This window comes from Sipha flava, unplaced genomic scaffold, assembly GCF_003268045.1.
Source record: "Sipha flava isolate LNK unplaced genomic scaffold, YSA_version1 258_pilon_pilon, whole genome shotgun sequence".
Taxonomy (NCBI): Eukaryota; Metazoa; Arthropoda; class Insecta; order Hemiptera; family Aphididae; genus Sipha; species Sipha flava.
The window spans coordinates 1957470-1981242 of record NW_020272917.1 but is presented as its reverse complement, the minus strand read 5'-3'; the positions used below and the strand labels follow the sequence as shown (position 1 = coordinate 1981242).

Here is a 23773-nt window from a genome sequence, read left to right as displayed (position 1 = left end):
GCAACCACCGGAAAACCGTGAGCCCTGACGATAAGAACACGCTGCAGTATACACAGCATAGTATAGAAAAGCTACGCCAACTAAATCAAAATATTTTCTGGTTTTTTACAGCCTATACGTTCACGTGAACTCCATTAATTCTCAACCAATTCATTTAATATTATCAATTAAGATAATAAAACTAAATGTTTTCAATTAATTTTAAAATTTCATAAATATAATGTAAAATAAGAGTAAACAAGTAAATAAAGCTACAGAATTATTGGATAGAACGCTGAAGTACGTATAATGATAACTCAAAACAACTTAAAAAACGATATGTTAACTGATATATTGTTTCTGTATATTATGTACATACAAACATAAATTATAAATATATATAAATATCATATAATATTTAACCGTAGCGATGAATACGAGTATGTTGGGAGCATTTTAAATTGGTTTTGGTAGAAATAATTTTGTTGTAATTCAATACCCAAAATCTAAAAACATAAAACATGTATACAAAGAAACTCATACGCTTATCACAGTTTTTTTTTTTCAACCCATCCGTGTCCATACACTTCAACGGGTATCGCTTAGAAAACCGAAAATCGTTCACTCCGGAGCACAGCTTCTACACATTTTCTATATAGTTGTTCGACGGAACCCAAAAGACTTGTCCGTGCGCGATAATATTATGTGGCTCTCGAACGTACACAATATATTGTTATCACACGGCAATCAACGTGGATACAAATCAGAACCATATGATACGCGTGTTTTTCTATTTGAATCGTACATAATTTTCTTTTTGATTTGCCAATACCGCCGGGCGGCTGACGGCGACGGTATTTCAAAACCGTAATAAAAATACTACTAGGTTTTGCCGAGCACGCGGAAAGTAAACCCCGGGCAGCAACACGGACGTTGTAGCCCGCCGCCCCGTGTCGGGAAATCCGCTGGCGGCGGTCGAGGGGGCTGGGCGTCCCGGCGCGTGTGCGCGATCGTACACAGTCATACACGCGCGCCCGTGACACAATAACATAATAATAACAATTTTCGCGCAGCGTTCGCCGTACACACGATATTCTATTATTGTCGACAACGGGTGTAATACGTTTCGCGGTACTACCGTTCTCGCGGTTTTTCCGGACTAGCAATTATTATATACGTGGCGTTTTCCGAACACGCCACTTTGAACTCGGTCCGGAAAGTAGGCACGCAACAAAGGAGTAAGGGTGGTCCATGGGGTCCAGACCCCACTCGAAATTTTTCCGCGCCTTCCCGTAAACGGGTAATCCTTTATGATTTAAATATATACGAAACAGGTACTCATCATTTAAAATGTAAAACAAAAGGTTTTTTTTTCATCTTAAACGTAGGAAACTGGTATTAACATTTTTTTATTACTGTAAAAGGTTCTGATTTCGTTTCGAGGGAATGACATTTTTTTTATTTATTTTTTTTTTTTATTCCACTCCCTCTTGAAAAGAAAATCCCGTTTTCGTGCTTACCGGATGGAACATTTTTGTGTATAGCTAAACGCTTATACCCCAGTAGATCAATATCCATCGATGTTATGATGTGATGTCAAGCTGCATGCTGCTATGTGCACTATAAAATCTTCTCAGTGTCTACACCGGTTTATCTGCATTTGAAATACAATACATATACATATTATTTTAACGGCAATACATTTAAATATTTTCGACTTCGTATTGTCAAACAGAACGTTTTTCCGGAAATGCGATCAACATTGCATACTATAGAACCTTTAATATGGTTGTTGATTATTCATAAGTTTTTAATAATTAGCCGTCAGTGGATAAATTAAACGGCGGAAGATACCAGGTAAAATATTGATGCTGCGCTCTCTTCTCTCGTTTAAACGTATTATACGTTATACTTATGAATAATAACATTACGTTATAGGTTGACCGGTTTGAAGTACGAATTCCGTGCATCATCATATTCAATAAAATATTCTAATTTTAAATTTTAAAGATAGGAACATTTGATGTCTTAGTGCATGTGGATGTTACTTAATTAAAAATAATAGGAAATAGAAATTTTTTTGCAATATTAAATTATATATTAAACTGTGTTACATTAAATTTGTTCAAAAACACATTAATTGACCGAGAAGTATGCTGTAATTATGTAGATTTCAACACAACGTTGTAGCGCATAACAGGTTCAAATTACAGATTATATTCATAGGAATATATATATGTATAATGTATATACAATATATTATGTTTTAACGACTTTCGGACGTGTAGGATTTGTATTCGTTTTGCTCAGTAAACGTTCAGCGCTAAATCCTTCCTCCCTACTATGCTATAAGGCAACGACAAGGCCTAAATGTTAAAAAAAAAGTCATATATAACCCTAATTTAACGAGAAAAAAATAACATTTTCGATTAGACGTAGTCGATGTACGTACATGATGAATATGATCTTTTCAATATCACGTCTATGCATGAGTTTTATGTTTAAGTATATTTCGGTTATTAACATATTATAGATATATAGAAGAGAGTAAGAGTACATAAAATAAATAAATTATGAGTATAATACATTTGATGCACAAAAAACTCCATGAAAAACTTCCGGTTGATTCCATAATATAAATAATGAGATTAACCACGTATAACGTTACATAATTAATAATTACTATAATAAGGACTATATATAGTATAAAACCATAATTTTGAATAGAGTCATTATTATAGTAAAAAGTGTCCACTATTGGGAAAGTAAATTTTATTAGTAATTTGATGAATAACTTAATGGATGTCTGATTATAGTTTATAGATGATACAAATATATATTTTCTATAATATGTTCGGTCTAATTATACATATATATATTGTAATAATTATATTAATCTAAGTACGGCTATATCTAAAAAAATATAAATGTAGATATTATTTTTTGCCATCAATAATTTTAGTGGATTTTTAAGGAATTTTCACAAACGATATTTTTTTTTGAAATAATCGATATATATATAGTCAATGTACGATGGTATTTCATGTTTTGTCCGCATTACTATTAAAAATAAATCTGATTGTTGATAGAAAAAGTATATATCGATAATTTGACAATATATTGAAATATATACAAATATATCCATCATACATTATCAAATCATTTTTTACATTATTTAAAAAAAAAAATTTTTTTTTGACAATTAATTGATTTTTTCCCAGTCTTTCAAAACACAATAAACAATTAAGCAACAAAATATTTTTATTGAGTGATATTTTGGTCGTCTAATTAACTAATTTAAAATATGTACTGATTTATTTACAAGGTTGCATTTTATATTTTTTTGTTTGTACTTAAAAAATGTCCTTATTTTCCATTTTTATTTTTTTAAATAGAGTTAATTTTTGATTTTCAAATAATAACATTTAGTTTTAATTGTGTACCCTAAAATAAATTATTTTTTCGGATTTTTAAGTTTTTATTAGACTAGTAAGATTAACAATTTTATTGTTTGAAATTTTGACTTTGGAAAGTAGAAAAAATGATTTTACTAGTTTGCTTTTTTTTTTTTTTTTGAGTTGCTCATTTTTAGATTTAAGTTAAAATAATTAACCCTGTTTGTATGTATAGTATAATTATTCAATTTTTCAGTAAAACAGTTATAAAGGCTAGAGCTGAGTTACGCTGACTCAAATTTTAAGGAGAAGTAAAACCAAAATTCCACTCACATTGATCTTATATTATGTATAATAAATTACGATATAAAATGATATACTTACATATGTCTGTGCAATGTCCATATTTGAATAAAATGTAATTTGTTCTTCATCAAAATAAAATATCCATACAAGACTAGGACGGTTACGATAACCGGATTATAGATGCGTATTCATACGGTAGTCACAATAGAACTCAGTGGGAGGGAAAATCCCACAGTGTTGTTCCTTAACCTACAACAACACGTGTGTGTAGTCAGTATTGGTTTAATCTTTTACGTACATTTATTTTTTAACTTAGATTAAGTATGTGTACTATTCTCTATAATGTTGATAGCGTAGCTAGAACAGGATAATCTTCTTACCCCTAAAATATTTACACATTTCTTTTTTTTTTTTAATATTCAATTAACTTGATAGACCAAATCTAGCCATATCCAAATGTTTCCCGAAGGCAAATATGAAGAATCTTACTTGTTCCCAAGAACTTGCACATTACGTATACCGTACAATCATAAACGCAGGCTCTGACTTCTGAATAATTTTAGCCTTTTATTTATGGGAAGTGCCTTAAAGTTCAAACGTGTTGACATTTAAATAATTTAACCCTATTACCATCTAATGAATTAACTATAGTAAAATATAAATTATGTTGTGTGACAGTAAAATGGGCAATTTTTTGATACTATTATTCCTGAATTTTGTATTTATATATGTATATATATATATATATATATATATATATATATATATATATGTGTGTGTGTGTGTGTGTATGTGTGTGTATTTTGTGACACTTTTTAAAGAAAATTTCATAAAAATTTTACTAGGTCTATACTTTTTATAAACAATAATAACTTATTATACAAAAATTCATTTTCAATATAATAAAATAATTTATACATGTCAGTATATAATAATTAAATATCGTATGAGTTATTAATTATTTATGATCACTTAAAATTTAAATAACTGGAATGAAATGATATGAAACATCCTGCACAATATTGGTGCATTACTTCGTTTTTCAGAATTTAATAAAATAGTATGAGAATATGACTCGTAATAATATTATTTTATCGAGTTGGCATGCACAAGATCGCAACACACCGGAGTAGTAAAATTGGCTATATATGACGCCGTTATGGATGATTCAAGATCGTTTGATAACATATTTCTTTGTTCATATTTTATTGCTCTAACGGATTTGCAATACTCCCCCAAAACCGATAAAAATATAGAGTATTTTCATTGTTACATAGTTAAAAATAATATATATATATATATATTTCAGATTTTAATTAGCCGATCAGTTGATTTAAAAACTTTATTATATATTTTTACCAAACATAATGACTTACAAACACAAAAACTATAATCTACACCGTGCATAGTTCATAAATACATATTCTAAAACAAATATGTATATATTCGTTCTTTATTAATTTTTTTCCCCCCTTTAAAATTGAATATCACTTGAATCTAAAATTTGTCTAAAGTAAGCAATTATTTTATGATTTTTGTATTTTTTCACCCTACCTATTGGTCGGCCAAAGAATATATTATGCGTATACGCGACGGCTAGTTGACGGTGATCACTAAACGTTCCGTGCGCATAGACTGGGTCTAAGAGCACCTTGACGCACGTGCGTCGGTCGTCGCGTGTTGCTAAAGTGTCCGTTTGCTCGTTGTCAGGAAAGAGAACACGTAGCCGTCGGCGGTGGCGGCGGCGGCGGTGGTGGCGGCGGTGGCGGCGGTCGTGTTGGTGGGTCCCGGTGGCAGCTGCAGCGGCGGTGGTGGCGGTGGTGGTGGCTGCCCCCGGGGCCCCGCGGAGATAGCGTAGTGGACGACGATGGAGACGCGAATGGCCGCGTAATGAACGCGCTCGCGGCTCGGGCGGCGCTGTCGGCACTGTACATCGCGTCATCGACGTCGTCGTCCGAAGCGGCGGCGGGCAGCAGCAGTAGCAGTAGCAGCAGCAGCAGCAACAGCAATGCGTGGACAACGATGGCGTCGGCGGCGGCGGTGGTCGTGGCTGCGGCCGCGACGGCCACGAACGCCACCGCATCCGTCGACCCGGGCGGTGACGAGGGCGGCGGCGGGGACGTCCCGCCTAGGTTCACGCTATCCCAGACGGCGTTCATCGCGCTCGTGTCCGGCATGCTCAGCTTCATCACCGTGTCCGGCAACATAATGGTCATGGTGTCGTTCAAGATCGACAAGCAGCTGCAGAACATCAGCAACTACTTCCTGTTCAGCCTGGCGCTGGCCGACTTCTTCATCGGCCTCATATCCATGCCGCTGTTCACCGTGTACACCATACTCGGTTACTGGCCGTTCGGCCGGCACGTGTGCGACGGTTGGCTCGCGCTCGACTACCTGGCCAGCAATGCTTCCGTGCTCAACCTGCTGCTGATCAGCTTCGACCGATACCTGTCCGTCACCAGACCGTTAACGTACAGGGCTAAACGGACCAAAGGCAAAGCGCTGCTGTTCATATGTGAGTAACGGTTTTTTTTTTTCATTTTTTTTTTTTTTATCAATAAGTATCATATCATTATTCCTATCTACGTCCCATGAATGAGGTGGCAGTGATGAGTTTCATTTCTGTATTGAGTTAGAACAAAATTATTGTTATTATACTTTCTGGACCCACACAAAATTTAACAATCAGTATTTTAATAAATCGAGACAGTAAGTCGGCATCTAAAGAAAAGAGTCAATTTTTAAAAAAAAAATTTACAAAGCCGTAATGTCACTGGCTTGAACACTATATTTTTATTTTTAAACGAACTAATATAAAAGTCACATACATAAAAATCAAAAGAAATCTCAATGTTGAGACGTGTTCTATTGAATAGCAAGTTGCTGACTTTTGCGCCATATCCTTTCACCGCCCCCTAACCTATCATTAAATTATTATTAAATTAGATTCAATTTATAACTATTATAATGTTTCTATTCAGAATTTTATAACTGCCATAGAAATTGAGGGTAGTTTTATAAAAATATCTCGTGGTACCTTTATTTTTAACACAAATGTACATATATGTTCAATATTTATATCCATCAGCGACATTGATGGCAGACTCATTACTTATTCACATTTATAAGCATTTAATCATTTTCCGATAACCTATTTAACACAATTTTTCTTTTAAAACTATTGCATAGATTACCTACCTTGATTACATGATAATTATTATTTACATATAACTTAATTTTATACACACACACACACACACACACACACACACATATACATATAAACATACATGGGTTAGTAAATGTATTACGTATTTACGTGTTTATCTCACGTATTCAACTCTGATCACAATTTTCTATACTTATTTTGTGGTACTTATATAAAAATGCGTATGCATAATATGCGTATACATCAACTGAACTAAATAAACGTATATGTATGTATAAGTGACCTACAGTGTAAGCGTGTGTTAGGTGTATGTGGACTCTTATACACAATGTGACTTTTACGTCAAATAAAGTGTCAAGTGACAAAAAATGATTTCTGATAATATTGAGTCTCATATTTTATTTGAAACACAATTTAGCAAAATTCTATTGATATTAAATAAGATTAACTCAACGTTTTTACATATGTCATTTACATATTTTATATACTTTGAACATTTTCCATATTTCAAATGTGCATATATATATATATACCTAACCTAACATTGTAACAATTTATATTATCCGCAATAATATTAAATTTTAAATTCAACGAATATTTTTTTCAAATAAGCCATTTATATTTAAAAATTATAATGCTTTTAAAATAGCATAAAAGAAACGTACATAGGTTATTATTTACCATAATCTATTATGTAGTCTGTAGTCAATAATGAAATTCAAAAATTATTATTTTGCTTATCGTGTAAATTCAGTGGACACATTATTATAAAATTATTTATTTTATAGGTATTATCATTCGGTTTGGTTTCACTATTCGCATAATTATTTAAAAGGACTTTCATCGTGAATAATTTTAATTTTAATTTTATACTATTCTTTGTTATTTATTTTTAACTTAAATTGTCTTACGTCAGCATATTTTTTTTTACACTTATAGTTAATATAATTTTTATTTTTATTTATATATATCTGAGCTTAAAATATATTCATATAATCGGTCTTTCTAATAATTATAATATGCCAATGCAGTTAACATATTTAAAGTTGTTCAAAGAGATGAAGGTCACACCATCCGTATACCTTTCTGCACAGTAAGCAGTGATAATTTTAGGGGGATGTGGGGTTGCATTCCCCTACCCATAAGTGACCTATTTATATAGACGGCAATCATTAACAAATTCAGTAATATTACTATTAAAGAATTTTTTTTTTAAAAGTAGTCTACAAATTTGTATATCTATGACTCTCTCCCCTCTTTATTAATAATTTATAGCACCGGCCATGACAGTAAGATTTACCAAATATAATTTGTTATGCTTATGTATACACAGAATATTTTTAAAACCGAATAATGCTCATTCTACCTAAAAATTAGCTATATTGAAAAAAAGGTAAAATTCAAAAACTATTTCTGAATTTACTGTACATTTTACTATACAAATCTATCAAGGAAATCAGTGTCTCGTGATAAATTAATTACCCAGTATACTGTATCTAAATATGCACATACAAACAATTTACCTGATGTATAAATAATATTATGATGTACGCGATGCGTGTATGAGGTTACAGTTCGAGGAGTTTATAAACATATTGCAGAACTATGCCACGGTCGTCAACGGTAAAGGATTATGTACATCAAAATATACATTCGGCGGGTATAATTTATACCGGTCATTGGGTGTGTGATGCTTGTGTAAAATGTTCCGAAGCGATTTCTCGTCGTGTGACGACAATAATAATAATAATAATAACGTGTCCTATAATAATAATAATAATAATAATAGTAATAACAAATAAATAATAATACAACACGCGATTGACCGCCAACCAACCACCAGGAAATGGAAACAATCGTAAAAATACATTTCAAGCTTACGCTTGGTGGTTTCCGATATACTTGCAAAGGCATACTTCGGCTCCAAAAAAGCACGCTGAAAATAAATCTCGATAAACCGTTATTCTGTTATCGCATATGTCAACAATATGTGTATCAAATACCTATAGTGCTTACAGCGTCCGTGTGTTTAAACCAACTTGACCCAGTGGTATTGAATCAAATTTTTTTTAAGCATGTAACAAATTTTAAAATAGACCCACAGTACATCGTTCTTTGTTGCAGCTTACGTCACTAAGTATTCGCCCGACCACGAGTGAGTTCCAACGATTCCTACTCATGTTAGATAATTAGATACAATACCTAATTATATATCTAAAAATTATCCATCATAAATATAAAAATTAAACGCAATATATCATTGTATGCGTATCATAATATAAATGTCATATAAATACTTGATGCCGTATAATTCAACACTTATACGAAAAATAAAATTTTTCTTGAATCATTGTACAAGTGATAAACATTATAAGTCCTCTATAAGTCCTCTAAGTCTTATAATCTTGTCTCCTTTTTATATTTTTGAACTTATGTATGTTATTTGATATGTACTGCGAGGTTCTCGATAAGAATTATTCCAACCTTTCAAACTTTAAAATACGATATTCTAGTGTAAATGAGTGTAAAATATCAAAATTAAACTTTGAATAAAACTGTTGGTAATTGGTCGAAAATAAGGTCAACAAATAAGAAATGTATGTAAAATTTAGCTCGTTGAGTATTTTTTGCAATAAGACTTTTCTAGGTTTCTGCGTATTATGTACTTTATTATTTACCTGATAACTGTAATTATTGATCAACTTATTTCGCGAAAGTTAAATAATAAAGCAAATGCTGCATATACTTTTCACCTAAAAAATAGTTTTCTAAAAAATGTCTCGACAAACTTTTATACTTTCACTACTTTATTATTTTTGGCCTATTTAAAATCATTATTATATTGATATTTGTGTATTGTGTAATGTTTTTATTAAATAATTTATTATTTTCTCAAGTATAAAAATAGTAAATTGACAACTTTTTTTAAGAATGAATATTTAATCTTAACATGCTTGGTGTTATTATCCGTTATTGTTTTCTATATTACACAAAATATTCTTATTTAGTGAAATCCCTATTTCCATAAAATGGATATCTTATTCAATACATTAACTTTGCGTATTTTTCAAAAATAATTAAATGATCAATTATTTAAAAAACTAGTTTAATGATATTATATTTATAATTTAACCTTATAATGGATGTCAATAATTGAATACATTAAACATGTTTGATTTAAATTATCTATCATATTATCACTATAAAATGATAATACACGATTTGCTATGATAAAATTCAAACGTAAATCTAAAAATTAAATTCATATACGATTTAAGTTCATACTATATTAAATCTTAACACATGTAAAATAAGAATAAGTTGACGACACTGTCAATCGTGTATTTTTGCAATGTTCGCTGAATTCACGTAAAATTTACTATGCATATAGATACATTTGCATTATTATGTGCCTACGGATTCCTCGCGAACAATAAAAATTACATTTTAATCCATGAGTGCTTCACGTCGTCAACTATACACCTATTCTATAGATATTATTATAATACCATGTGATGTCGATTTCAATCTACGTCACGTATTATAGGTTATATATATATAAATATATATAAATATATTATTACTTGAAGGTATACCGCATATCATGAGTAGACGTACGCGGTTGCAATATACATCCGCACCGAATGGAGTCCCATTAATAGACAGCAAGTCAGATTATATGAACCGTAATGAAGATGTCATTGTTAAATTGATTAATGAATAGTTTGATAGGCAGTCGCAAATAACACAAAACATTATATAATATCTCATATGTGAATGTAAGTTGCACACATGTTTTATACAACCATATGTGCTAAGTACACTTTTTTAGCGGAAAGCACTTTTTAAAATGTTGATATTTTTAACGGCGTATTTTGCCTGAGCCTCTGAGATATAAGTTTGAGGCTGTAAGATCTTGTTGTAAATAAAAATTTTAAAGAATTTAAAAAACAAATTCTTTGCTGATTTTTAATATAATTATTATATTTGTTTAATACTATAAGAAGTGACAATTAATTTGATGAAGTTTTAGAAATTAAAAAAGTATTTCAATATTATATTTGGAAGTATTTAAATTTTTAAATAAAATAGATTTTATATATTTATATTAAACTGTATAGATCTACAAAATTATAGCAGTTATATTTAATTAAAATTTGATAATATTAATGAATTATTTTGCAATGAGAAATTGTAATGTATGTGTTTTTGAAAAAAATATTTTTTATTATTGTAAATCATTTGTGCATGGTATTTTTATAGAAGTATTCAATTTTTTAGAATAGTAATTTGACTTCAAAATATACAATTAAATATATATATAATATAATTTTATAAGAATAAATTAAAAATATAAGAAAAATATAAGAAAAATATAAGTATTCAATACATAAATATACCATGACAAAAAGTGCTGGAAATGTAATACATAATATTATTATTTTCCCCATAAAAATAAAAATAAATGGTTATTTTTTATTACAAATTAATTTATTTGTTAATAGGTTTTATCGAACTAAAGATCATTAAGTCATAATGTTATTTTTTCCTATGAGGAATTTAAGTAAACTTATGAGGTATAGTAAATATAATTAACTGATTAATATACAACCCATAATTAATATAATTACTCGACTACTGATTTTTACGCAATACCAATGGTGGATTGATAAAATTAAATAAAAACTTTCTTTGTTCAATTTTCAAATTTTTATGATAAATATTATTAAATATAAATACTTATTGTAGAATTTATATATCAATATGTATAATATTTTTTTATTTTAATTGGTTGTCCTAGTGTTCTTCCAAATGCTTTAGCGAAAAATATTTCAAAGCGTATTCCGTTTTGTTTACTGTGGAGTATTGTTTAACGGCTTTTACTTCGGTCTGAGATAACGCATTGAAAATATAATTATATTAACAACATAATCATCGTTCAGATATACTTGAATAATTTTTTAAAAAAATCGTAATAGTCATTTCATATTCATTAGCGAAACGGGACTTACGCTCAAAGTGGTTTCAAGTGACCGTTAGGCGTTGTTGAGAATATATTTTGTTCAACACTCACCCACCTACGGTTCTAACAAACTATTAAATTATTTTCGTATTAATCTTGAAAAACACGAAAACCCGTACACTGTGCTATACGTACATATAAATATATATATAGGATGAGAAACTTCTTAAACTGTTATGCGCCGCAAAAACGGAATTTACTCTTAATGTGCGTTTCATCAACACTCGAACTTGATCAGAATAATAAATGTTTTTATTTCTTTTCAGCGGCCGCGTGGATCATATCTCTCGGTTTGTGGCCACCGTGGATTTACTTGTGGCCTATCATAGAAGGTCGCCGGACCGTACCCGAAACACAGTGTTATATTCAATTCATACTGACCAATCAGTACATTACTTTCGGTACGGCCATCGCGGCCTTTTATGTGCCAGTAACGGTCATGTGTTTTCTATATTTTCGTATATACAGAGAGACAAAAAAGAGACAAAAAGACTTGCCGAATCTGCAAGCCATGAACAAACCACACAAGTGAGATTTTTATAAATATGGCATAAAACACTGTTCTCCATGATAATATAATAATAATAATATTTTTAAAAAAATATTGAAGCTTGTGTATTATAATAATATGACGTGATTTTATTCATTTTCAGCGATCATCAACACGAGGAATCGTGGGGTCACATACGGTCCGAATCGAACCAAGCTAATTCGTTGGATCAACGGGAGATGTATGAGACTAGTTCGTTGCGCAAAGCGTACTCGCAGTGTTCATTGGTAATTATTTATAATATTTTGCTACATTACTAACAAAGACATTATATATATCCACATCATCTATATATGTTCAATGTATAGCAATACCGACGTGTCTGTCAACATATGAGAAATACGTCAGATATATAAAATTGTTAAGTTCTCAGACTCATATTTAGTATATTATTATCTATTTTATGATTGATATAACGATATATAACGATTCTGTTTTTTAGTTTAAAGGAACTGAAATTAGGTGTAAGCAGTTAGAAATTGAAATCATTAATAAGATTGCAAGATAAGCAATATTGTTCTATCGATTATAGTTCAATACATAATTAAAAATTTTTTGATTTTACAATAAATATAATTTATTAATTATATTATTTATTAAAATTAAGAATTAGGTTATTTATTAAAATTATACTTTAAATTTATTATGAAAGGAAAATTTTGTCAAAGAATTTGTTAAAAAAAAAAAAAAATGAAATAATGCAAAATCCATCAAATTTTTCCTTCAATATTTATTATTTACTTTAGCGACGCGACTCAATGGATTTTTACGACCCTTACATACATATATGTCCCTATAAAACCGAGAGCTCTGAACTCTAATTGTATTTGATAATTGCAACCACGAGTCTCTTGTTGTTTGGTGAAAACACGATTAATGTATATATGGCTGTCAAACAATAATAATAAATTTATATTAACCACGAAAACATATTATTTAATGACCGGCGGAGGAAATCAATCATCAGCCGATGATGATCGTTAGTAGGCACAGTTCCGCTTTTCGTGGAAGTTCAGAATTCGTTTTCGATTGATTATAACGAACGCGGATGACTATCGAGACGAGTCTGTATGGAGCATATTAATCGTGAATTTCCCCTGGGATGACCAGTGACTCGTACCAAATATATTATCATAGACGGATCTGCGTCATTTCCATAGTGAGAAGGAAGAGAAGGGGAATTGGTCTCATTGCAGGCCAAACGCATAATAAATCATAAATGGAAAAATTATTAAATATTATAGGAGTCTACTGAAATATTTGGGCGATCAAAGTCACACAAGTATCTCTCTCTATTTTCATCTTTTATATGTATAATGTATATGTCATGAAGATTTGTCATTTTTGTATGCAAAACTATCTTATATCTTTGCGGTACTCAATTATTGTACAACAATATATTAAAAACTAGACAACTAAAGTTTTATAGAAATGAAAACTTGATGTTATTTGTACTATTTGCTAACGTATACGAATTACCGAAAGTAATCACTGTTCGCCCAACGAAAAGATTCCGCGATACTTTTGAAAAATGTATTAATTTATATTCTTAGAAATTTTTAAAATTTTCGTATTTCAGAATAATTTATGGTGGTAACGTGTAATCTTAAAATGTATGTATTTGACACATAGGGAGGTCGTGACTGCAGAAATTTATAAACAGAGATTTAACATATGTTAGACAACTGTTAAGTTAAAATTTTCCTATTAAAAAATAATAATTACTATCAATGTCTAAACAATTTATATTAAAATAGTTTTTAACTATTTACCCGTTTAAGTGTATTTAATTTTCAACATTTTGAAGATATTTGATGCATGGTAATTATTATTATACTATTACATTATTACTGCACTACATTAAAAATAAACGAAGAAATCAGTTGCACGCCACAAGAGACATGCGTATAATTTTAAGCAGTATTCTCCAAAGAATACTCTGTTAGTTAGATAAATGCAAGCCTAAAAAACCCATTAAATTATTTTTATAATTGTAAGTTACTTTTTAATAAATAAAATAATATAATGTACATTTTTTATATAATAGTAATTTGTGTTACATTTTTAATAATTTTAAACTTTTACTTAAAATCGAACAACAATTTGTTATAATAATATAATTAATAATATAATTTATTTTTATATGATATCATAAATAAAACTATTTCTTATAGTAGGATTATAATTATTATAAATCCATTATAAAAATTCAATTATTTTTTATTTATTCATAAATTAAATTCTAAAATATGTGAAAAAAATTCATTCTTGTTTATAAGAACATTAAGGTCTTCAGTTCAGGTAGTCCGTGATGTATTAAAAGTTTTATAATTATTCCGTAGTGTCCAAAAGGTTTAGAACTACTGATCTGAAACTGTAATTTAAGACTCAAATTAAAACCAATGGCTCAATGAAATGTCAAAAGTATAAAATTGATTAAATGTAAGAGACATACAGGTATATTATTAAATATAAACTTATTGATGTTGTTTAATTAATAAACATGATATTTAATATATGTAATTCGTGTTATAAATATTTAAGTTTTGAAAATGCAATTAGTTTAATCATTAACGGATAGAAAATAATTCGATTTACATAATGAATTAAAAATGTTTATGTTATTTATGATTTTTATTTTATAGTGTTTTCCAAATCAGTGTTTGTACTCAAAAGAACTTTTATATATCTTGATTATATTTACTTATTTTTCTATTATTCGGCTAGTTAACAGTTATATTTCCTAAATTTAATTCTGACCGATTAAGTTGCTTAATCTATACCAGAGGCGGCCAAACTTTTTTTGGTCACATTTTACTAAAAATATACTTCACCTTTGAAGATCGACTTTCTTGGATAATTATTTTATAAACCAGAATAAAAGATAAAAACTATACAGATAAAACTTACCGACAATTTGTTCATAATCACCACGATTAATTTTCGTGCATGTGACCTAAAAATAAATTCTAACATGATCGACTCTGAAATCGTCCGCGATCGATCGTTTGGCCGCCCTTGATCTGTACTATATACTCATAATATTTAATATGTAATCAGATAAATTAAACGAAAATTTGTAATTTTTTTATGGTACCTACTCAATAAAGTTATCAAATTACTGTCCATTGTTTAATAATATAATCTAGTCATCGAGTTACCCAATAATGATAAATGAAAACAAAGTATCACTGAAATTTCAACATTTGCTAATCTTAATGAATAAATTTAATAAAACTAAATTTATTGCAATGTGCAAGACATTATCGATCATAATTTCATTGCGAAACCGTAATATTATTTTCATTGTGCTCGCGATACAGTCTTGCAGGGCAATGCGATATCCATTCAGTATTGACCCCTGGGCGTGTTACAGAAAGCGAGACGCCTTCTGACGTGGTCGTGGTTACGCGATTGGTGCGTGGACTGGTGGTACTCGGGCCGCGATGACGATTACGACGAGGAGGACGATCAGACGCCCAGCGATGTGCCGGGAGGCACCAGCTACGGCACGACCGTGTCCAGGTCCACGTCTTTGAACGTCATCCATCAGCAGCAGCCCTGCACTACGCCGCCGCCGTCGAAATCCTGTCACGTGGTCAACAATAATAACCGGCTGACTAACCGGTCCTTGTCCAACGACTCGGTAAGCACGAGCACACCATTACGTTTGGACCACACGTATAGCGTGAAATAGCTTCAATGGCATTTCAGACACAGTGCAAGAAATGTTTTAATTTCTGCTGTATACCTACCACATGTGCAAAATAATATAGTAACATTAATCCAATAGGTATTGAACTATGTGGCTTATACTCGCAATCATAATACCAAAGGTGGGAAAAATTGAAAGTTAAAAATCCAGCAAAGGATTTTGTTGATCATATTGTGTTAATCTCGTGATGGATTAAAGTCTATTTTTAAAATCCTTGATAAATTCGATTAGTTCGCATAATGCATACCTAAATTTATATTGTGTGTGACATTTTTAGAAATATTAAGTTCTCTTATTTAAAATGTAAGCCAAAAATAATATATATGTTATTTAAAAATAAAAAATTAAATATATGGTTAGCAACTGACATACATGAACGTGAATAGTGTATCAATGTGAATATACCAAATTCGTTTAGAATCTCTAACTATTATTATTTATATATATACCGTTAGAAAATTTACTTAAATTAAAATAAATAAATAAATTTTAAAATCTTAGTTGGGATAAAAATAGGAACTTCAATATTTCTAGGCTTACGTAATTACTTCTTAAGCTCTGTTCTCAAATAAGGGTCTTAGGTCTCCAAAGTAGTTTTATATGACCCATTTTACTACTATTAATCTATTTTTATATTCTACAATATCATTAAAATGAGCCGAGAAAATATACATAAAACGAGTATTCTATTTTGAGAAAGAAATTACATATAATCTCCTATGAGAATATCCCCAAGTACATTACTGTACTACATTACAGTTATAGTGTTAATGCTATGTTAATACCACATTTTTTTTATATGTTCATATGTCGATTATGACAACTCATATGTACTCTACCGAGTTAGAAATTTAATTTAATATTGTTAAATATATTTGAAAAACATTTTTTTAATCTATTCTTGTCTATTTTAATACCTTCATAGATGCAAAAATAAATAAAAGAGATCAAATGCCCGTTAACTTCAGTATTTTGCATAATTATGTTGTGGCAAAGGAAACATTTCGCAAGAATATTAAATTTATCTAATGTATAATATGTAGGAATATTTTCCAGTCTGTGGCTGTGGACATTTTCAATTTCTAATTGCAGTGCAAAACAATTGATTTTTAATTTAATATATTTATACAATTGCATACATCGTACTAAAGAAGTCATTAAATTCAAATAAGATTTACAGGAAACGTTATGTTTTATTATATACATTTAATTTTAATTCGAAGTTCTGCCATGTAAAAATATACTCGTGTATACTGGGACGTGCCTAGACATTTGCCATTTAGGGTAGAGGAGGGGTTTCAATAATTTTATTATACTACCATGAAATTTAAATGTATATATTCACAATATATTTATTCACGAGTTAATAATTTTTGGTAATAAATAATTTTATAGTACTAGATAGATCGACAATGGACTATATAAATAACACTGGCAAATAATAATAATATTAAACTTAAATATTATAAAAATATTAAGCTATACTTTTTTTTATAATAAATTTGTCAACGTTTCGGGGGAAGAGTTTGAATACCCAAACTCCCCCCTCTCGGCATACCCCTGCGTATATATATAGAAATGTGTGAATCATTTTTTATGTACCTATTATTATTCTTTCAAATAGAAATTCCTGATTTTTGGGGCTCTGTACGTTTTTGTAGAAACATAACAGCTCCTGAAAAAAATATTTAAGAACTATTTTAAGTTTTAAACACAAACACCTCATACTTGTGATGTTGTAGTTCATACAATTAGCTTTTACTGGTAAATACTAAATATATATATATATATATGGCACATTTTAAACTATTATTAAATACTTAACCATACCAATATAAGATTTCTTTGTTCTTCGATCTTCGAGCTATTTGATCTATCATATGGTTTGATTTAAGAACATGTACTTAATTCTAGCATTTGTTGTTGTAAGAGAAGTTATAGTAAAAAAAATCCAAACTCAATCATTTGCATTTCGATTTAATTTTTAAAATACTTATTAAAAGAAACTTGGGTCACTTTGCCCCTTCGAAACCTTAATAAAATTCAAATAAAATTTAAAACCTTGTATTCTCCATATTATATTATATAAAACACTTATACTGTAGTACTTATGGTTTTGAACATAAAAGAGTTTTCAAATTTCGCTGTTTAATTTTAATTCGTACGCAGAACAAAAATATTACATGCCTCTTTTATTTTCATTCGGCTACAGTAAGAGGTATCAAAAATGGTACAAATACAATTATATGTACTACATCGGTAGTCTCGATTTCAAAACGGTGCCGTTTTTGCAAATTATGTATATTAAAAACAAAAATAATTGTATTGCAGTTTGTGCTAAACCGTTTTTCTAATATCATATATGTTTATTCTGTTCGATTGCGACACAGGTGTACACGATCGTGATAAAGTTACCAGGCGACAGTGACCAAGACGCGCCGACGGTGAAACAGTACCACGGGTGTTACGAAGAGTCGAGACGGTTGCATGGGATAGGCAGTGGCGGGGCAGGTCCGATGTCACGCAGGCCGTCGTCGCAAGACATGCGGCTGCCGTTGAATGCGGCGAAGATACTGCAACCGAAGCAGTTGACACGGGCGCAGGGGGCCGCGCTGCAAGCCAAGGAGAAGAAGAAGAAAAAGTTTCAGGAGAAGAAGAGCGAACGGAAGGCGGCGAAAACGTTATCGGCCATCCTGCTGACGTTCATTATCACGTGGACGCCGTACAACATACTGGTGTTGCTGAAACCGTTCACCGCGGCCACGGGTGGTGGCGAGGCTGGCGAACCGGATAACAGCAAGGAGTGGGTGACGCAGGGCGTGTGGGACTTTTTCTACTACCTGTGCTACATCAACAGTACCATCAACCCGGTGTGTTACGCCCTATGCAACGCCACGTTCCGCATGACCTATGTGCGGATACTCAAGTGCAAATGGAACACCCGCAGGCAACCACCGCACTTCCGCGCGTGATAACCGGGGTGTTGGTGGTGGAGGTGGTGGTGGTGTGTGTTCCCTATGTTTTATCTCCATCATCTCTCTCTCCCTATTCTCACCCACCAGCCTCTTGCAACCACCCTCGCCGTCCGTAAGCTTCTGGCAACCACTTTCACCGCCAACCGCCATCGATGGTACTCCTCACTTTCATGGATGTGCACGATTTACGTTTCGTATCGCTTCTATACGTGTACACGCAATTAAAGGTTCGCGTCCGTAGGTTTGCATCGTACGTATCGGTCGGATCGTAACAGACAGACCGCTTAGCGGCAGTACATTCACTGTGTTCGCAGCAATCAGACTAGCCAGGCGACAGCCATTTATAATACGATTTTTAACAACACAATTGTTGTTTGATTTCGTATTCCCGTACGACGTCATTTGACGTCAGTCCGAAATTTCATCGGTATCCCCGACGGGCTGTGATGCGTGTCGGTGGATGCACTTGTGCTGGCTTAATGCACAAATGGTTCCGAAATCCGTTTCGTACGATCCGTCTGACGCGTACGACGCGAACCTGTGGACGCTTACCTCAAGAGTGACACCTTGAGTACCGACTCCCGATGCAATACGCACGGACAGGATGTATACGCGTGCGCGGAAGAAGATTAATGAGATATGGCCCGAAACAATAAAAAAATAAACAAAAATTAAATGATGGTAATTTAAAGACTGTTCGAGGGATCCACACGGTTATCCCTCGGCAAAAATGTACATACATAATATTATAAAAAGTACGTTTACGTATACGTGCATTATCGGTGTATGCATATAATATTAACTTAGGTATATGTGTGTGAATGGACGTAACTTTTTTTTCGTCAGCCTATATACGGGTATGGTCGAATTGCACTTATTTTAGTCGAATCGCACTTGGGTATAAAAAAGGTAATCGTCGAACTGTACTCGGGTAAAAAGCAGGTAGTGGTCGAACTGCACTTGAGCTCAAAAAAGTATTTCAATAAAATTATCATGCATTTGAAGGGGTTAGATTTATTTTATTTAGTTACATTTATTACCATTTAGTAATCATTAGCGTGGTTAAAAATTATTGTTTTATTATAACATTATTATATGTTAATTATATACAGGGCTTTGCACCCGAATTAACCCGAACCCGTACACCCTTAAGAACCCTTAAAAAATGAAACACACAAAATCCATATAACCCGAATGATTTTTTTTTTAAACATCCGAATCAACCAAAACCTGAATAAAATATTGGTTTTAACCCGAAACTCGAATAATTTTTTTTTTACAATCTTTATGTGATATATCATTTTGTATGTATTTTTGTGGTTATTTCAATTTTGTCATTAGTTGTTTAATAGTAAAATTATTATTCACAGGAATAATTTCACAAATAATATACAAAATTGTTAATTAATATAAATTTATCAAAATAAAGACAATAGCAATACATCATATTAACATGAATGGTATGGTATGTTGAATGTTCAAGTGAAAACAACTGGGATACTATTTTTAAAATTATCCCTAGAGGATACGTTGTATTATTATAATTTAATAGGTAATATAGGTTTTCTACGAATCACCGAGTCGTTATTTATTGCAATACTGTAAGTTTGAAATAGAACTGATGTCTCGCGTATGATTACCTAAATTGTTGTTCGCTTTATTCGTATTTGTTCACCGTATGGCATGTATACACATGTCTATGGCGTGAATTTTCAATTTTTGTTGGTTTAATAATTGCATCCTAACATTCATAATTACAAATTATTATTATTTTTGTATTACGCTATGTTCTAGCAAGTGCGTTTTTAGTGTGTGCACGCACCACAAAACATAAGCGGAAATTTGGTGAAATTTGTGGGAGGGCTGAGCATTATTTGCTTATTACACCTATAAATACCACTGTGCACAATTATTTATTACAACAAGGCAATTTACGAAGTTTGGTAATTTGACATTTTCAATCAACAATCTAAACAAAAAAACAATTAAGTGCCTTATCTTAAACATTTTTGGAGTAGGTATTCTAAACAGAAATTATTAATTAATTAAATTAAACAACCTTGTACGGGTAATATTACATATTATTAATATTACATTAATTGCGATCGTTCCAAGTCATGACAACAAGTTTGTAAAATCTTACAAATTTGATTTAATTTTTATCATAGAATATATTTTTTTTAATTCAGTTATTGAAAATGTATTTTACAATTATAATAATTATTGTATTTTTAGTCATTTAACAATTTTTAATGCTAGGGGGCTAAGACCTGTAATTTTTTTTGGGGGGAGCTTAGTCCCCTCAAGTCCCACCCCCGATTTCCGCATATGCAACAAACACAAACGCAGAATACAAAATAGTTTGTTTTTTGTCGCATGCGATATGCCCGCATTAACTAGGAGTAGGACATAGTGTTAGTATTTTTAATCTTAATAGATAATATAATTTATAAGCTTCATACACATATAAAACAACCCCCTCTTCCCAAAAATAAATCGTAGTTACACCATTGCTTGAAATTAACATAATGATAGTTTAGTCTAAAAAACTGTTGCACAGTTGTATAAGAAATTGATATTTTATTACATAGGCAGGTAACAAAAAATATAAATATTTCATTAGTGGAGGGGGCTCAGCCTCCCCATCATCCTCCACCAACGAAAAATAATATTTTTCCTTGACTACTTAAAACCCATATTAACCAATATTAACCCGAATAATAACGGTTATTAACACCCAAATATTTGTTTAAATGTTGTATTACGGTGTTTGAACACCCGAAACCCGAAACCCGAAAAAATTATTCTGGTACAAAGCCTTAATTATATATATTTACATTATAATTGTTATATTATACATTATATTATGTTATATTATACATATTATTATTATTAGGTATACATTTTTTTTTTTAATCGTCAAATTTAATTATTTTCATTATTATAATTTTTTGTAGTAATGACTAACTGTATTCAAAGATTCTACCCTGGTAATACGCTTCTGATTATATATGTTATTATTATATAATATTATCTGCATTATCTAAATGGAACGAACTAATTTATAATGCTATTAAATAAGTACGTTGTAGCGTTCTTCAACAGAAAGATTAATAATATTTTTAGAGGGTATTCCATTATAACTCTTTTTTGAACGAGTGCAGTTCGATCACTACCTGCTTTTTACTGGAGTGCAGTTCGACCATTTATTTGTAGGTAATAAGTGCAATTCGACTATTCCGCTATATACTGTGTACAGGTGAATTTTTATTCGATTTTGGTCAGTGATTTCTAAAAACTCAGTTATCCCTGGTTTGAAGTAATTATGTTATAAATTTTGCTGTTAGGTTATCTTATTTACTGTCATATTTCGCTCTACTCGTCGTACATTTCATAATTTTCATGTAGGGATACAAAAAATGTCGAGTCTTGATTATACCTTTTTAAAATTTTATTTCGATATATTGCATAATAATGTTTACTACCGTGAATATTAGTGATTTGTATATTTTATACTCATTTGTATTGAAATAAATATTAAAATCGATCTCGATTCTGATATTCTTGAATCCTGAAACTTAATATAAATATCGAGTGCTTCATAAAATCGAATACAGTATCGATCATTTCTACTTGTAAATTATACATACATAACCATCAATTAGTTCAATATTATACTTATTTATTGTTCAAACTTCTAAGATTAATTTTCTGATTAAGAATATTCAATAAAATATGTTTGAACAATACACAATAGACCGATATAATGATAGTTTGCTTACTGAAAAAAAATCACTCTGTATAAATGTATACCCGTTGTGTTTATTATTATATAAATACAAAATAAAAAGTTTAGCAATTTTAGAGATTAGGACAGACGCACAATATTTTCCGCACATTTCCAAACATCTAACTATGGCGAACGAGATTTCAGCGAAAATAGATTTTTTGGTGGTGTATGATAATAATACTTTAGTATATACTAATAAACTAATACCATAAAATAATAAATAGATAAGTTAGGGATGTCACATACGGGTATATAGGTGGGCGGTACATATAGTGTGGTTCATCTATGTTGCATGGTTAGGTAAAGATTAGGTAATTAGGACAAAATGACTTTCGAATTTTTTTACATTTTTTTTTACATTTTTAACATCACATAGTATCAACTTTAATTGAAAATTATATTAACACATCTCATGACTGAAAAATAACATTTTACATAATTAAATATGCTAAAAACACGTTTAGTTTCATATTTTCATTGAGCATCTAACATACTTTATTGTGAAGTCGATTAAAATACGTTCGTTACTAGTGCGAACACCATAAAATATAAGTATTTTATTTATTTTATAGTACAAAAATAATCACAAGTGTAAATTATATGCAAGTAAGATGATTTTTTTTCTCATTTATAGTCGGTTATAGAGTTTTAATCCACTATAACTCATTTAAATTCAGGAAATACGATAATAATCGATGTTTGTTTTTACAATGTTGTGTGTTTTTGGTTTATTAACATTTATATTTTGATTTAAAATATAATTATTAACAAGTATTTTATTCATATATATCTAACAAAATATTATGTCTATTAATTATTGATCATAAATTGGAAACAGATGATACTACGAGTTGAATGAAAATTGAATGTT

The 23773-nt window shown here is 30.7% G+C and overlaps 1 protein-coding gene and 1 long non-coding RNA gene across 2 annotated transcripts; one reads left to right on the top strand and one right to left on the bottom strand.

Moving 5' to 3' along the window:
- Positions 1-417: 417 nt before the first annotated feature.
- On the bottom strand, positions 418-5384 carry LOC112684794. Its single transcript, XR_003148738.1, has 3 exons — positions 5235-5384; positions 3759-3929; positions 418-1633 (listed from the first exon to the last, which is right to left on the bottom strand). It is a non-coding gene; the product is annotated as an uncharacterized LOC112684794 (long non-coding RNA).
- Positions 5385-5504: 120 nt separating this feature from the next.
- LOC112684789 (muscarinic acetylcholine receptor DM1) lies at positions 5505-20155 on the top strand. The gene is made up of 5 exons (XM_025556455.1): positions 5505-6195; positions 12139-12400; positions 12526-12649; positions 15799-16068; positions 18528-20155. The coding sequence occupies exons 1-5, from the start codon at positions 5571-5573 to the stop codon at positions 19107-19109; spliced, it is 1863 nt and encodes a 620-aa protein (XP_025412240.1). The 5' UTR covers positions 5505-5570; the 3' UTR covers positions 19110-20155.
- The last annotated feature ends 3618 nt before the right edge of the window (positions 20156-23773 follow it).